The sequence below is a fragment of the Mercenaria mercenaria genome, chromosome 1 (genome assembly GCF_021730395.1).
Source record: "Mercenaria mercenaria strain notata chromosome 1, MADL_Memer_1, whole genome shotgun sequence".
Taxonomy (NCBI): Eukaryota; Metazoa; Mollusca; class Bivalvia; order Venerida; family Veneridae; genus Mercenaria; species Mercenaria mercenaria.
Window position 1 is genome coordinate 84,709,731 of NC_069361.1, and position 18,388 is coordinate 84,728,118.

General features: G+C 36.0%; 2 protein-coding genes across 6 annotated transcripts in view; both read right to left on the reverse strand.

Moving 5' to 3' along the window:
* Positions 1 to 1,454: 1,454 nt before the first annotated feature.
* Positions 1,455 to 3,656, reverse strand: LOC123531956 (uncharacterized). The gene is made up of 3 exons (XM_045313277.2): positions 3,530 to 3,656; positions 1,881 to 2,638; positions 1,455 to 1,582 (listed from the first exon to the last, which is right to left on the reverse strand). The coding sequence occupies exon 2, from the start codon at positions 2,541 to 2,543 to the stop codon at positions 1,920 to 1,922; it is 624 nt and encodes a 207-aa protein (XP_045169212.2). The 5' UTR covers positions 2,544 to 2,638; positions 3,530 to 3,656; the 3' UTR covers positions 1,455 to 1,582; positions 1,881 to 1,919.
* Positions 3,657 to 13,211: 9,555 nt separating this feature from the next.
* LOC123531908 (retinol dehydrogenase 12-like) overlaps positions 13,212 to 18,388 on the reverse strand; it is a 41,329-nt gene continuing 36,152 nt past the window's right edge. For all 5 annotated transcript variants that reach the window (XM_045313228.2, XM_053552971.1, XM_045313212.2 and 2 more), the window contains one exon: positions 13,212 to 16,174. In XM_045313228.2, the coding sequence (XP_045169163.2) occupies positions 15,234 to 16,174 (941 nt within the window). In that variant the 3' untranslated portion in view covers positions 13,212 to 15,233. The remainder of the gene's footprint in view (positions 16,175 to 18,388) is intronic.

The window sequence follows — 18,388 nt, forward strand, 5'->3', positions numbered from 1 at the left end:
GCCTTGACCTGGAAGGTAGGGGTCTGAAAGTTGTGCATGACAATCGTCTTATTATGGGATACATTTGTGCCCAGTACTATTAAAACCCCTTCATGGATAGCAGAGTTATGGACCGGACAGGAAATAGATCCTGTTGAACTTTGACCTCCAAGTTTGGCATTGACCGTTGAGCTAGGGGTCCTGGTCTTTCGCGTGACACGTTGCTTCATCATGGGTAACATTTGTGCCAAATAATATTGAAATCCCTTGAAGATTGACAGAGTTATGGACCGGACACGAAATTGCGGACGGAATGACGAACGGACGGACGGAAAAGCGCAATGCTTTAGTCCCCACGAAACTGGTTTTCAACCAGCAGGGGACTAATAATCAGATCAGAATCAGAATAACTTACGAACGACGGGTTTCTGTGTTGTTTTCGGAGCAGCGACGTCTGCTGGCGTTGTAATAGTATAGGTCGTAGATGTGAACTCAGTTGTCTAAAAGCAACATTAGAATGTTACAAAATATGAACAAGTAACGCAGATTTAGGTACTGCACATATATTTAACAGAAGACATTTTGTATGAATTCATTCGTCCTCCAGAATCAAAAAATACAGTCTATGTCAACTGGTACCTATCCCGTGAAAACTGCTAAACCAAACTCGGACAAATATTATGCAATGCTTAGGGATTCCTCGGCACGCCTCTGACTTATGTTTTGTAACGTAACTCAGTCATTATGACATATCTTAGTTATTTGACAAAATTTTAGAAATTACTTTGTTTATGGCGCATTGGCATTTTGGATCAATAAGTCTTGAAATTTTATTCATTCCAAAATTCCTAATGATATACATAAAAATGCATTTATTAAAGGAATGAATTTGATGCAAAACAATAAAGTCATAACAGAAAAAGGTCGAATTAAACGGAAAGAAGTAAAATCACCTTGTTCGAAAACTAAAAAATATCAGAATTATAAATTAAGCCCTCCCGATAAGTCGAACAGGTTAGGTTTGCCTTGAGCACACCTGTAAAACTGTTCTATTTCCCATCTTTTCTTCCATTTCTACTCGCGCAGAATTATAACTTAAAAGATGCGCAATTTGGTGAGGGATGGGAAAGCCCTTTTGCGACGACTTACCACAAAATGTCAGTAACCTTTCGCAACATATTTTCTGCCTAAATATGAAGTGTGCGCTTTGTGAAATTGGTTCAAACATACCATGAAACTTGCTTTACTGCTTGTATGAACTAATATTTATTTGGGAAAAGAATGCGATATTTACTGCTTGTATGAACTAATGTTATTTATCTGGGAACGAATGCAATATCTGCTGCTTGTATGAACTCGTGTTATTTATCTGGAAAAAAAGGATGCGATGTAGACAGTGGCATACCGTAATCTTTGTCAATATACGGAAAGTCTTTGAATGTGCTTCAGGGAGAAAATAAAACACCATTAAAATGTATAGTTAATTACTTTAATTATGTCATTTGATAAAACATATATACTAAATTATTTATAATACAATAATAATGAACAATTCAAAATGGCACTCCTCGCTCCGTGACTGCGGAACTCAGTCTTTCAGTTCCTGAAATAGACAAGTAGACACACAATAAGTTAATAATGAAATAAATATAAAAAAGCGAAAAAGTAGATCGATTTAATAATTTATTAATCTATTTTATCCATTAATGAATTTTAAAGGTTTCAGCATTGTATCTAAGTAATATCGATGCTGACATGCAGCTAGAATCATAAAATACCGCGCATGTTAAAATTAAACATGGTAAGTTTTCATTAAGCACAGCCAAATTCGATACGAGTTTAGATATCAAAACGATGTTTCGCTTACTAGCTTTAACCGCAACAAAAGTGAATTTCATTACCTGACCATTCAGTATGCAGCTTACTTTCACAGTACACCCTCATGATACCAAAAGCTGAACCACACTCTTCTTCGTCTCCACCAAGGTTAACAGATATTGTTTTGCGACTGGTACATCAGTTGTAGGTATGTCTGGCTTTGCAAGGTCGTCGAATATTGGTAAGCTGTCATGATTGTTCTCTTCAATAGTTACGTCATTGCTGTTCTGTCCAAATTTCGTATTATCGGTTTTCTTCTCGACTGTTTCTTCTCTAATATTATCAATGTCACTTTCCAGCTTGATCGTTGTTGACATTAGACTATTTCCCCGTTTCTCCATTTCTGACACTTCTTGTTCAGCACCATCACCGTTTGGACGCAGACAATCGGGGCGTGTTTCAATAGATGCTTCAACTCCATCGGTCTGCCTTGTAACTTCATCAACCATGCCATTTACCATACCTTTAATAGCATCTGCCTTCTCGCCGGATGATGCGTCACTTGCCCATTCGTCATCATTTTCATCAATATGGTCATTATTATCATCGCTGTCTCCATCGTATTGGCTACCATCACCACCTTCTAATTTTGTTGTGACAGTCCTTTCGTCTGGAATGATTTCTCTTAGCTCTCTACCTTCTTTGCTTTTGGCTTCTTTATTCAGCCAAACAATTTCTCTTTCCATTCTGTAGTGTGGTTCACAACCATGCTCACCACAAGTTCACACGCTTGGGTTGAACTCTCTGGTAACTATCATCATCTTTGGTGGCTTTGGTGGCTCTGAAATTGAAAAGATGAATAAAATAAATCATAAAATATTTAGAAATCTACGTCTGACCAAGATTTTAGAATTTATAAAGGTTGCGTGTTTTTTTTTTTTTTCAAAAGATCGTGCCTGTTACAAAGATTTTTTCTCATTATACCTCTCTTCATATGTAACATTCTTATACTGCAGCAGTAACTTTTTAATATGTAACATGTCTGACACAGTCTAAAACAGGTCTTTAACTTTAAAAATTGCACATATCTCAAAAGAGATCATCAGTCTAAACATAGAGTCATGGTTGCACATGTGATATGGTTATGACATCCTCATCACAAGAAATAATTCTACTCTTAATCACTTAGTCATTTAGGAAGGTTGATTGTAAGGCAGACTGTAAGATTTCCCCAAATTCATTTTGCATTATTTTCCTTTAATGTGATGCCTTCTCTACATACAGTTCGTTTTCGTAAACATGATGTTTGTAAACATTGCGTTTTGTAACCTAAACTCAGAGATCCATATTTTAGTGTGTCTTGTATAAGAAAAACGTGAGCCCAAGCTAAAACAAAACATAATCAAAAAGTAGAAAGGTCATTCTGTAAGTAGAGAAATTTTGATTTGAAAACATGTAAACACGGATGACCTAGTAATCGAACAGTAAATAGCATTATTATTATTATTATTTTATCTGTTAAGAATAAAGATACAACATGTCATCAACAAAATATCATTTGGTTACATGGGTACAGAAATGACATGAATACTTTACAAGAAATTACAGTGATCGAATGAATTGCATAATATTTATTTTACTAAACTGTCTGTTGTTATGGCGATTTGTTTGGACAGGATCTATAATCATCATCATAACCATTGATCGCACGAATAAATATATGTATACTTACTGTAATGGATATTGAATAGCAGGTTTGGCTTATACCAACTATCTCTAGGGTCTGCCATATTTTGTTCTGCGTAAAAATTCCGAAACATTGTCCGTGTGTGTTTGTATTCTGTTAGACTGAATCGTTGCTAGCGCCGCTCTGAAAACGTTGACGTCAATGACGTTGTTTTACTGTTGACGTTTTAAAGTAAACGTCACGACGACGCAAGAAATGTTCGAAGGTTGAAGAATGACATAATTTACAAACTTCTAAGAATGTGAGAACTTTAGTTTCGTAAATCAACATTAAAAATGTTCAGATCGGAGACAAATTGTCAAAACTGTTCCTGTCGTAGAACAACAGAGGCATGTATCTGGGTGATCCGTCATCCTTGCCCGCTTTTTCAGTTCTTCACAAGAAAAAAATCTGCACCCAAACAAGGGGTCCAAAATCATAAACTTTAATCACTCAGTCATTGAGGAAGGCTGGTGGTAAAAAGTTTCCAATCAAAGTGTTCCGTGACTTTGAATGGTTACATCAAGCCTGTTATTTATTTTTTTTTTCATTCGGAAATACGTATATAACCGAGATAACATTTTTGTTTGAGCAACTCGTCCTGTTGGTTCTGTTTTGCTTCTAGAACCTCATATAAATTGGCCTTAGCTCGTAATTGGATAATTTCTTATCAGACTCAAGGTGATAAGTAGGCCTATACACATCAAACTAAATTTCGTATAAACCTTCGATACATTTACATAATTATTTCAGGTATGATCATCATAATGATGGCTTACTTGTATATTTACCCCGTATAGTTTTTATTTTTCTTTCACTTGTGGCTTTGGGAATTTCCGATTCCATCATTAAACAAGCGCATGTGAGTACAGAAAATATTACAACCATACATGTGCATCACACTTTATGCAACCCTCCACCATGTCCTCCGCTGCCTTGCGGGGACCAATCAAACAGATTGCCGTGACTGGTGCTCTAATGGTGGGTATAATATTATACTCCATTCACTTCTTATTTATACGCAATTCTGAACCTTTTCAACTACAATGCGAGGATCCAGCCAATTTTTTTTTTCGAGCATTATAGATTAATAATAACCCATTTAAAACCATCTCAACGACTTCTTCGACAGAACTGACGTCCTACAGGAGAACAAGTTGAACAAAACTCCCCTTCCTGAATGGATCTGTGTAAAATATACAAAGGAGGGGTGGGACTGGAGTAGGGGGCAAGTGATATCTGTATCATCACTACAAGTACACCAGCGCCCTTAATCGCTTTGATATGTTCCAAATGGAAAATGTGCTCCAGCCAATTCCAACGTTTACGGGTATGTTATACGTTTACGGGTATGTTATCCACTAGTTGATAACTCTTTAAGCTAGAGCGAAAGTGCAATAGTCTTTCGTGCCGTGGAATGTCGCAAAGCATAGTTAGATGTCGCGCTTAAACGTTCGATTTTATATCTAAAACATCTTTTACACTTAGCAATCAAGACATTGTTAAGTAATGCAAGAACATGATCTTTTTTTATATTATATAAACGCATTTTTTTTTATATATTTCTTCACATTTTTATGGGTTTTGATTTTTCCATGCTTTTCAGTGGTATTATTTATTCATTTATCGTGCTTTTGTGAATCTTACATCATTCTGCAGGTATCGCCATGGGTATAAGTAGGTACCTCGTCTGGTTTAAAGATATGTGGAATCATTTTAATTATGGACGAAAATAAAAAAAAATCATAGAAAAATCTTTCTTATGAAAATATCAAATTTTCAAATTGATCCACTGACAAATGAAGTCCATCTCCGTATTTATCAGATTCATTCCCAAAAGAATGTATTGTTTACTTTCTATAAATTTCCCTACAGTGATTTGCATTTTCCACGTGGATTTTGCAAAATAAAAACGAAATTCACCACACAAATACCGAATTGCTGCGTTTGCCATGATAAAGCATTGTTTGTTCACTTTTAATTGTCTCTAAATAAAATTTAAGTCTAAATGTAAAAGGAATCATAATTACAAGACCGCTGTAATAATATTTACATTTCTTCCCCCCAGATAAAAACTCAAGCTCCTGGAAAATCGTGCAAGACAAATACTATATTTGGTATTAGATTGAAAAAAACAACAACAACATGTGGATAGCTTTTAGTAATTTGCAATTAGCTACATTTTAGTACATGTCAAACGCATGAAAAAAAATGTAGAAGGTTATCAAGTGCATTTCAATAATAAACAGTAAAAATGGTTCTTACACAGGATATGTTCTTCCTGGTAACATGTAGAGCAATTATCTACATCATTTTTTTTTCGCGTGCGCTCGTGTTAGCTTTCTCGTTCTCTCATATATGCGTTGAAACTACTGAAGGAAACACATACGTCCCTGCTAAAATCGTCATGTACAAGGGAGATATCGTAGTCAGTACTCTACTGTATAGGATAATTAAAGGCGGATACACTTGATTTTGCATGCATTGTGTCCGATGATCGAACTCGCGACCTGTAGATTGATAGTTATTCTCTCAGAGACACTGTAACAAATTACAACTCCGGACACAACTATTAAAACGTTTTTTCTGAAAGTCAGTACTTCCGGACAATCTTACTAAAGTTCTCGATCTTCCTAAAAATGTGTAGCGTTAATTGGAGATGATTTTATTCAGATTGTACTTCCAGATAAATTGTACTTTTACCTTGTTATGAGTAAATGCTTACAAAGCCCCCTTTTACATTTCCTATGGTGGGCTTTATACACAAGTTTACCTTTATAGATTGAAGCTATTCATCCACAGAAGGGGTATAATTTTTCAAGTATGTTTGGCATAGAATGCATATAATATGAGCCGCCCCATGAGGAAACCAACATAATGCATTTGCATCAAGCATGGATCCAGACCAGCCTGCGCATCCGCGCAGTCTGGTCAGGATCCATGCTATTCGCTTACGGTTTCTCTAATTGCGGGTGCGCAGGCTGGTCTGGATCCATGCTGGTCGCAAATGCACTATGTTGGTTTTCTCATGGCACGGCTCATATATTATTATGGTACTGAAAATATAAGTGCGAACAAGTAGCAGATAACTTGTAAGACTGTTGATTTTTACCCATTATTTCAAAAGCGTTGCAACGGTTTATGACAATCTGCACAATATGTTTGGTAATTTAACACGACATCTTACAAATTTCACTGTCAATAAAGTTATACCACTGGTCACTTTCAAAGTACCCATATTTTATCGATTCTTCAGAGAAAAAAAATGTTCACCTTAAGATGTGAATGAGTCGCTTTAAAATGATATGTTCTTACCGTGTCTTCACAATCCTCGATCCATTCCACCCCAGAATGCTTTGATAGGACCAAACATTCGCAATTCTGGAAGTATAGAACAGAACGGGGTTGTCAAGACACGATAGGAAAATCCCTTTTTTTTACTGTAGCAAGGAAGTGGACAAAAACTGATTTTGATAAAATTATGAACATATTTTGACGAAAATCTGACGTACTTAAAGGAGAGTAAAATAACTAGAGTAAGAACAATAGATTTTTTTTCCAGAAAAGTGTAAAAAAGTATCTTACCGTTTGTGTCAGAACCTTTGGCGCTGAAAGTGAAAAAAAATCTAGTACTTAAGTCCGCTTTGGTCATTTTTACTTCTATTCAAAATAACGACTGAAGACACGAGAAGAAAGAAATCTTAAAAATACATAAACAGTTAATAAACGAATTCATTCCACATATAAATCATATACATTTAAAAAATGAACCGTCAATTGTTGAATTAACAATAACACTGTTCTTACCGGACAAAATTAAAACAACAAGTCCACATAATCGCACCGGATTTACAAAATTAATTTTCTTCTGCGATTCCATGTCTGCGAATAAATTCAAGTGTCTTTAATTGACGGTGAAACCATGTACATGCGTTTAAGTGTTCAACTAGAATTGTGTTGTAAACGAAAACTCGTAATATATCTGTGTGCCTTTGACAAGAAAATGAACGTTTTAAACTTGGACTGCCTCGTTATACGTTATATTTGGAAACTTCAATCAAAAGATGGTGGTACTTACATTCCTTTAAGTCGGTTACATGGTTAATAGAAACGGTCAACTTCCCCGTATATTAAATCAAAATTGAAAATTTTAAAGTTTGATTTATTTTAATATATTTTCTTCTGTTACAATGGTTTATTGTTGATTTGTACAAACGTTTGATTTTCCGCAACAAAAAGGCAATTTCTGGCAGATGGGCGTGGCTATTTCGTTTAATAGAAAACTGGGCGTTAACCTTTCGGTTTAATGAACTTTTATTGCACGCTAATATAAACAGGGTATCCCTGTATTAGAGCGACAGGCGTCGTTTTAAAGGCTTTTTATTGTCGTTTGATGCAGAAAATAAATGCCAGCATAACCACTGGACATACATTAATGAAACATTGAACTCATCTGTCCCGCATACATTTCAAAGCACAAATGTAACACACTGATGTTGTCCGGGTCTGGGTGCGCGGTTACTTTATTTAAAATTAAAGTCTTTGGCTCTACCAAAAGTTAAAATATCCGGCCCTGACTGAAAGAAACTTCTTGTGTGTAATTTTTTTTTATTTCCAAGCCTATATAAGTATATATTTGTATGATGTTTATTTCATAGTTTATTTTTATTAACTTAATTTCGATTTTTATTTCAATCACCCTTATATAGGAATGTTTTAGATTTTTTTTGTGAATGAAATCTAACCGTTTTTTTTTTCAGACGCAATAAATGCATACAGTACGTAGTGTAAATACCCCCTCATTCAATTATGCAAGGATAATGTCGAATTTCGAAAAAAACAAACTTTATGTGAATGTTCTTTTTTTTTAAACTAAATACATTTAAGATGAGTAGGTTGCGACATAGGTGATATAGATATCTACGCCAAACGGTGCAACCAGGTATGTTAGCTATGACATAGCGATTGCCAGGCAGAGACAAAACGAGAAAACAACAAAAACGTTAAATTTTGTGTAACTAGGTTACTTTGAAAACAAGGAAGATACCACTATAACGGCTAGCTTCATCCAGGCTAAGGCAAGGAGGTCAGGAAATAACAGTAACAATACGTATGTTGCTTGGTTACGACAAGAACGAGACAGCACTGTTATAAACCGGCTACGACAAGAAAGAGACAGCCTTGTTATAAACCGGCTACGACAAGAACGAGACAGCATTGTTATAAACCGGCTACGACAAGAACGAGACAGCCTTGTTATAAACCGGCTACGACAAGAACGAGACAGCATTGTTATAAACCGGCTACGACAAGAACGAGACAGCATTGTTATAAACCGGCTACGACAAGAACGAGACAACCTTGTTATAAACCGGCTACGACAAGAACGAGACAGCCTTGTTATAAACAGGCTGCGACAAGAACGAGATAGCAACAATACGTTCAAGTCTGTTGCAACAAAGACAGCAACATAAATACATCAGCTGTGATAAGAAGGACATACAAAATACAAAAACATTAATTCAAGTTGGTCTAGATATAATAAACATGAGCTATCAGTTATTTTCCAAGAAAAAACGTCGGAACAATATCTATAACAATAACTTGTTTGGATAAAAAGTTACTATAGTACAAAAACATAAGCTTAGCTAAAAGAAATAGCAACACAAATACGTCATAGTTATAACTGGGCTATGACAACGAGAAGGTAACAACAAAAACATGTCCTGGTATTAACTAGATAAAAAGATGCGTCAATGAGATAATATCAAAAGCACGCCCAAGTATGTTGCTTGACAACAATATAGCAACGTAAATGTGTCAATGTTATAACTTGGCTACGACAAAGTGATGGCCACAAATACATCAAAATATGTTGGTTGCTTTGACAAGAACTAGACGTTATAACGTAAACAACAAGATGACAACACAATACGTCAAAGTTTGTTGCTTGGCTACTGCAAGAACGAAACAGCAATGTAAATAGTCATAGCTATAAATTGGCGACGCCAACAAGATGGCCACAAAATACGAAAAAGTCTGTAGCTCGCCTAAGGCAAAAAACATGAAAACAATGTAAAAAGGTCACAGTTATAACTTTGCTGCGACAACATAGTGTGTTGTTTGCCAATGACAAGAACGATACAAAAACGTAAAAATGTCATAGTTATAAACTTGCTACGGCAACAACAAGACGGCCACAAAATACGTCAGTCTGTTGCTTGTCTACAAGAACCTGGCAAGTTCGCGTTAACCATTTAGTTATGTAAAAACGCCAATCTTAACTAGTTATCCAGTTGACGATAAGAGAAATAAAGTTAAACATATAACTGGTTGCAGTTCTGAAGATAGTTCGGACTTTCATATGAATTAACTAGAAGAAGATACAAACATCAATGTGGAGTTCGATCCCCGGGCGGGGCGTATGTTCTCTGTGACGATTTGATAAAAGACATTGTTTCTGAAATCATTCGTCCTCCACCTCTGATAATCCATGTGGGGAAGTTGGCAGTTACTTGCGGAGAACAGGTTTGTACTGGTACAGAACCCAGGAACACTGGTTAGGTTAACTGCCCGTCGTTATATGACTGAAATACTGTCGAAAAACGGCGTTAAACCCAAAACAAACAAACTAACAGGTTACCTTAGGCAGAAATATGTCACTATAATAGATCTCTTACACAAATGCAAAAACAATGCATAAAAGAAAGGAGACAAAAATATTGTTTACAGACCTTGGACACTCATGACAAAATTTCGCACGTCAGAGATGTCCTATGACTTAATTAAAAGTTTGCTGCAATTAATATTTGTTCTTTGATTTATATAAAATACATAAACCTCTTAGATTTGTTATACACAATCTTTTAAAAGAATAATTTGCCTTATACAACTTTATATACATAAATCGAGCACAAGTTTGCTAAAATGAAGATTTGTTCCGTCCAAGTATTGTTGTTTAATTTAACTACTTGTTACCGACGGGTATTTGTCGGAATGAATCGAGAAAATACAAATGCTGGTTTTGATTAAACTTTTACAAATCCCTACCAATTAGTACGGTTTGTTTACAGCCCTATTTGTTGAGATTTTAACGGCAGTGCAAACTTTTAAATGAACTTTGTTTCTTTCATGATAGAATCTGAGTCAGTCTTTTAATCCATAAGTCTGCTATTTCCAAATCAGTTTTCCCCATTTGCCTCAACGACCGTCGGTCAAATTTCATCAAAGAATCTATTTCCGTTTCCAAACCACGATATAGTTCTGTGTGCAATAATTTTGGTATTATATCATTTATAAATATTCCAGGTCTCCACATCTCCGCCCCAATTCTACATATTATCATCCACAGTTTGTCCGCTCTACGTCTTTGGTCCCCAATCTCTCTAAATATGACCGGTGTCCTGCATCTCATGACCATGGCCTCGCGTAACTTGTCACATCTCAGAAGCATACTCCCTCCTTCGTGCAGAAGATCAGTAAATACACGTGCGAGTTGTCTCCTGTTTTGAAGGTCAAGTCGTCCGGCAAGCAAATTTCTCTCAGGTATCATGTAGCTTGGAAGATAATTCTCTGCAACACGTTCTCTCAAATATCTAATACAGTCAATCAATCTGTCAATGAGCAGGTCTGGAACAAACATGTCTGAGCATTTTCCTTCACATGTCCACAAAATAACATTCTTTAAAACGTACGATGTTATATCTTTGCAGACTGTTTTTAAAACTGACTTGGATATTTGTTTTAAAAGAACATATATTTTCAATTGTGTTGCATTAAGACATCGCATTAATGAAAGCTCTGCGAACGAATAACAGATTCTCCACTCTACGTACATGTTCTGCGAGCCTTTGAACCCAACTGGAGCAACGTGTCCGTCTAAAAGAGAGATTTCCTTAATGGTGGCTGGCGCGGGCCATCCGTGATCGCGGGATCGTGATATCCAACGTTCTACAATATCTGGACAGACACTGCTGAAACACACAACTATATCAAACTTCTGATACCTGTGAGATGATGGGGTAGAGGGTCCACTTGTAGCATCATTTGTGCATCCGTATCTTAAACGATGCCTTCGTTGTGACACCTCTATTGCATCAGTAAAGATCGAGCTTGATAGATATTTTGAACCAGTTCTAGCTCTGACCGCTGATGCTCTTATTCTACGTTTGTAGTGTTTCCCGCCTAATTCTAACAGTTTAAGTCTCGTATAGCCAGGCGGAGTTTCAGTTCTCTCCAACTGGAAACGTGTTACGTTCTTAACATTTCCGAGCAGTTGTGGTCTTTCAGCGCTAATAACGTCCTTGACAATAACCATGAAGTCGGCGTCGCTCTCAAAATACATCGTTGTTCCCTCGCCCTTTCCGCCAGTGGTGACGCGTCTATGGGGAAGGATAACGTCATGACGATTGTGGAGTTTGTCGTAGTCATCCCACATAAGTTGTCGATGTTTGATCATTTCATAACTATAACCAAGATGATCCATCACGTTGTTGACATAAAGAGAAGCTTGTCTGGATACATCCATATTTTTTCTATCCTCTTTACTGCATTTATCTTCGGTATAGAATTTACTTTCCTCCTCCCTAAAGGTTACTTTCCGATGCATGTACGATGTTCATGTAGCGTAAAGCAAGCTGCTACGGTCCATATATTACTCCATCATCTATAACGAACATCCGTCTATAAACTTTTCACCGTGAATGGATGTATTTGTCTTGCGTGACTTTCACGTAATATGAAGAAAACAAATGAAAATAACATTAAGAGAGAAAATCAGTAACAATTTATGAGAGTCATAATGTGACTGTGCGTCAGTACTGATAACTTTGTCTAGCCCAACTGATTCATAACGAACGTTAATTGCCTAATGTAGACTATATATGGATACGACATATACGGAAACAATTCATTGGCAAGAGGACGGATCTTCACGAGGCACTTAATATACATAATCGCGGAATCAAAAGTATGTACATCGCACTATGAAAGAGACTTGAACGGAAACGGGAAATTAGATTTTGTTCTCGATTTTGAATTCAATCTGATACATGACAGTTCCAATATAATATCTGCATTCACGGCGGTAACGAGTACGGTCAGACGGACATCGCCGAAATTACACTTTTTTCAAACAATGACAAGAAAGGACGGGATATGATAAGGTATGCGAAATGCCCCCCTAAATGATTAGAATATGAAAACTCCATAATTGAAATTTTAACTGTCTAAAACAAAAAAGATCATAACGTTAAAACTATGACTTTTAAAAACTTCAAAACCAAGTTATTTGTACGACTCAGACCTTTAAAATACTCGAGGTCCGTGACTTTTACCGTTTTTACACGCGATTTACACACTACATGCTCGAATTTCATTGTGAGCCGGAGCTGGTGTCAAGCTGAAGTTTTGCTGAGAAAATAAAGTTACTAAAATATACATTTTCAGAAAAAAATCAGCTTGACACTCGGTCCGGCTCATACTGATATATGACTGAAACTAAATTCAACGAAACCGTGCCGGATATGTGTTTAAGATGTTTATAAGTACTGTAGTAATTTCAGAATACAAACAATGTGCCTGTAATGTTATAATCCATCTTCTCTCATTATACTGAGCAATAAAAAAGTGGAGAAAACTTAGCGAAGCTCATATTGGGACGAGAATGAAATAAAACCCGAGAAACATGTCCATTTGATTTACACTTCATTACGACCTGCTTCATTGAAAGCAAAACATAGACAACAATATACGTCATAGAAGGAGCTAGCAATGTAACAGAAAAATAAGCAAATTTTTAGCTAGACTATATGCGAAGTAGATGGGGAGCTATCTACTGGCGTTACTTGAAATGTTGATTCATTTATACTATTTATCTTTAAGTATTCAATGCATTTGGTTCAAACTTAAAACAGTTGTTCCTTATTATCGATGAGACAATGCCATAACTTAGATATCAACACTTCACGAATTATGCCCCTTATTAAATCAGAATGCGAGGCTTTTTCACTTGCTTGCAACTTAATGTGCTTGTTTCTCATTATATCCAACAGCATACTACCTGAAAAAAGGTCCATAACTTATGTTCTCTTATTTAGAATTTGAAACCCTTTCCTTTAATAGCCTTGCTATCAAAACTGTTGGTTCTCTGTTTAATCAATGGGTATGCACAATTAATATCAATTACTCAAGGAAATAAAACAGTCAAGCAGTTTTTGAGAGGAAGCAAAGACTATGTATTGAAATCAAAAGACTATGATTAAATGAAAAATCATTCAACTGTACAACTGTAGAGCACCAAGGCTCCTTGTGAAGTTTTAGTCAAACCCAATGTGACCAAACGTATAGGATACAAAACCCACACATATTTCATTCAAAATCTCAGTGGAACGTGCCAATGACATGCACAACTAAGCTTTATACCAATCACTCTTGTTAAGTTTAATTGAAATCTGGACAGGGAATTTTGTGACAATTCCGTGAACAAGGCAAATGGGTGGTTTTCAAAATAATGAAGCTTTTTCTTCTCTCACACCTTACTTTAATTTGTTCAGTTTTAGAAAGTGTTTTGGGGCAAATTATATCCAAATCAATGTAGTCAATAAAATAAATGTGTGCAATTTCAGCTGAATGGCTCAAGCAGTTTTAATAGAGTTATATCAAATTATATAGCTAATTTTGTCCACTGTGCACCCAAAAAAATGTGACATTTTACATGAAGGCTAGTTTTCAACTGTGTTTTATTTTTTACAAACGAAGATTTATTGTCTATCTATCTATCTATCTATCTATCTATCTATCTATTTTTCATTCAGCAACAACTTTTCAAGGTAAAATTTTATTTTCATGTCAGATTTTAGCAGAAAGGGTGATTTTAAAAACCAATGTCCACAAATATTTGATTAAATAACTTTAAAACCATATACATACACCTATTACATATAATATTTGTTGAAAAAAATTACTGTTATACATATTTCCTTGTCATAAAACACTACAGCATTTATCACCCATCTTACTAGAAATTCACTGAACTTGGTTGAAATATTTTCTGATTGGTATTTCTCAACACTTGCCCAAAGCTATTTCCTTGAAATTTGAAGTATTTGCTATCATATAAAATAGGTGACCACCATAAGAAATAGGTTTGAATTTTCAACCCCTACGTCACATTTTTGCTTCATTATTTTGGAAACCACCGAAATGCAGATGGACAGACTGACGGTGAACGCAGAAGACATAATAATTATATACAGAAATTTGGATTTTTTAAAATTTTCATAACTATGCAAAAAAAGATGGTGGACTAGTGCTGTTATATTAACCTTGTAAAGAGTAATACGATCAGTAACAGTCTGACACATCAAATATAGTAAGGTGTACTCTGAAAGTAATATACAATGTACAATGTATATTGAACCTCCTTGTTATATAATATTTCTACACAGATATTTAAATTTCTAGTTCTATGTGGTACTTTGTACAGTCACTTTAAATTATGTAATTTTTACTGTGGTGTTAAGGTGAACTTTAGAACATGTCCCATGCATTTGCATAAAAAGTGGATGAATTTTACCACACCAAAGATCAAAGTTGTTGAGTAAGTATTGCAGACACTGTCATGTGTAGTAAGTGAATAACCCTCAACTTTGTTACACTAACACATGCTAATGTACATGTAACCTGCCTGGAAAATTACTATGTCATGTGTCTATAACATTGTTAATTTCTCACTTATTTCCCATACTTTCTTTGCAAGGTCAAGGTCACTAGCCGGCTTACTCCAGGGCTCCTTCTTGAAGTTGCCATAGTAACCATCAGATTGACCTTGAAGTTCTGGAGCAACAGCACAATATACAACTGTCTGACACCCTTCTCGTGCCGACTTAATTAGGAGAAAATAAAGTGAGTACAGTAATGCATATACTGGAAAACCAAAAATCTGGAAGTATCTGTTGAACAGTATAGTATGTCTTCCAAGTCTTGTTCTGACCATCCCAGGATGCATGGAGTAAACACATATTTTACCATCATTTGCAAATCTTTTATGAAACTCCCTTGCAAACAGAAGATTCATTAATTTACTGTCGCCATAAGGTTTTCCTTGTTTGTAGTTTTCCTCACTGTTCAAATTTTCCAATTTCACTTTACCATACTTGTGAAGAGCAGATGACACAAAAACCACCCTGCTGTCTTCTGCTTTGTATAGTAGATCTTTCAGCAGGTTTGTCAACAAAAAGTTTCCAAAATGATTCACAGCTAAATGATTCTCAAAACCATCTTCAGTTACAGAATATGGACAGTTCATTACGCCAGCATTATTTATAAGTACGTCTAATTTCTGCTCATTTGCATTTACATCACTACAAAACTCTCGAACAGATTTTAGTGATGCCAGATCTAATTTTTTTGCTAAGACTTCAGTGTTCCCTGTGATTTTGCTGATCTTGGTCGCCGCACTCTGAGCCTTGCTGAGATCTCTACACGCTAAGATTACGCGAGCTTTCCTGCCTGCAAGATCTAGGGCGGTCTCATACCCAATACCACAGTTAGCTCCAGTTACAATGACAGTTTTTCCTAGCATAAGCACTCTACTGGGACATCTGGTGCGGATGTAGAGAACAGCACGTCTTACAGCCAACAATGTCACACCTTAAAAAAAAAAGATAAAATAAAATAACACTACAGTTATATGCTAGTAATAGTCTGTTTACAGTATTGCCATTCTTCTTTATAAATATTCATATTCAACTATTTTTTACAATGAAGAAATATAAAAACATAGGCTGTCTGAGGACAGTAACGCTGGACCAGCTTACATATAAAAACTTAACAAAACAAGAGCTGTCGGAGGACAGCAACGCTCGACTATTCAACAGCCTTGTCAATTGAATGAATACAAAAGTTGAAAAAGGGGCATAATTTTGTAAAATGCAAAGTAGAGGTATTGAACCTCTGTGCTGCATGTCATATCATGACAGTGAACAAGTGTGTGAAGTTTCAATCCTTTCCAATTTGTGGATACTGAGATACCAGCTTACATACAAAAACTTAACAAAAAAACTGCTAAGTCAAAGGGGCATAATTTTGTAAAAATGCCAAGTAGAGTTTTAATATGGCACCTTCACAGTGCATGTTAGATCATGACAGTGAACAAGTGTGTGAAGTTTCAATCCATTCCAATTAGTGGATACTGAGATATCAGATTACATACAAAAATTTAACCAAAAACTGCTAAGTCGAAAAAGGGGCATAATTTTGAAAAAAAAAGAGTAGAGTTATGGGACTTGCTTAGTGCATGTCAGATCATGATAGTGAACAAGTATGTGAAGTTTCAATCCATTCCCATTAGTAAGTACTGAGATACCAGCTTACATACAAAACCTTAACCAAAAATTCCAAAGTCCAAAACCTTAACCAAAAACCAAAGTCGAAAAAGGGGCATAATTTTGTAAAAAAGCAAAATAGAGTTATGGAACCTGTGCAATGTAGATCAGTTCATCACAGTGAATAAGTGTGTGAAGTTTCAATCCATTCCCACAAGTGGTTACTGAGATACCAGCTTACATACAAAACCTTAACCAAAATCGGGACGCGGACGCGGATGCGGACGCCGACGCCGACGCATGGGCGAGTGCAATAGCTCACTATTCTATGAATAGTCGAGCTAAAAATGCTAAGTTGAAAAAAGGGCATAACTTTGTTGAAAAGCAAAGGGACGCTGATGCCGATGCATAGTTGAGTTCAATAGTCAAGCTAAAAATATGTTCAAATGCTAAAAATCCAAAAAGTTAGCAGGTAGGACAAACTTTGATTTGGGTAATCATCATAGATATGTTTCACCAATTTCCAAAATAACTTATATAGCAAGAACTTCAAAGCAGTGCTTAACTGGAGCTTAAAGAATCTATAAATCAGGACCATGGTGGCCCTAGGCTAAGGCACTCATAAGACCATGACTTTGAAAATACATCATGACACTGCATTAAGACAAGAACTAAGAACTTTTTGTATCACACATGCCTCCACCCATAATTGCTGGAGGGTGTGTGTGTGTGTGTTCGGGTTTAACGTCTTTTTCAACAATTTTTCAGTCATATAAACGACGGTGTCTACTTGTAGCAGTGAGCACAATTGCTGGAGGGATATCAGTACGTTACTTTGTATGTTGTGACCTTCAACTTGGACAAAATGACCTCAAAAGCATCAGGAGTGATCTGCTCACTACAGGCAAGCATCTTATGAAGTTTGACCACTGTAGGCCAAAGTGTTCTTTCGTTATTAAGCCGAAACTATTTCAAGTCTAGAGGCCACTTTGAGTTTGACCTTTAACCTACTGATCCCAAAAACTGTAGGGGTCATCTACTCACCACAGGCAAAGTGAGCCAAAGTAATCTTTAGTTATTGAGCAGAAACCATTTTCAGGCTCCAGGTCACTACGACATTGACCTTTGAACTACCGGTACTGACCCCACCCTCCCAAAATAATAGAGGTCCTCTAATGACCACAGGTAATTGTCCTAAGAAGTTCGACCACCTAAGTTGTGAACGTTTAGAGACAATTTTTTTAGAAGTTTTCGTCATTATTATGTGTAAAAATAACACTGGTGACCCAGTGCTTGTGAAAGTTGTAAAATGTCCATGCAAGTACATGTAGGTTACAATCGTTGTGAAAACTGACTGAGTGGTTCAGGAGGATATATAGTTCAAAGACTTTTTCCTCCGACAGCCTATAAAATTAATGAAGTCGAGCAAATCCATACAATAATGAAACTTGAGAGAGGTTCAAGCACAGTTGCTTTTGATAAAAGTTTTTTATAGATCAATCAATTTGCTTTTGAAATACATTGTGTAAAAGAAACTGTG

What these genes read in the sequence shown, in the direction of transcription:
- LOC123531956 (XM_045313277.2), bottom strand. Translation starts at nt 2,543, where the DNA reads ATGGAAAGAGAAATTGTTTGGCTGAATAAAGAAGCCAAAAGCAAAGAA.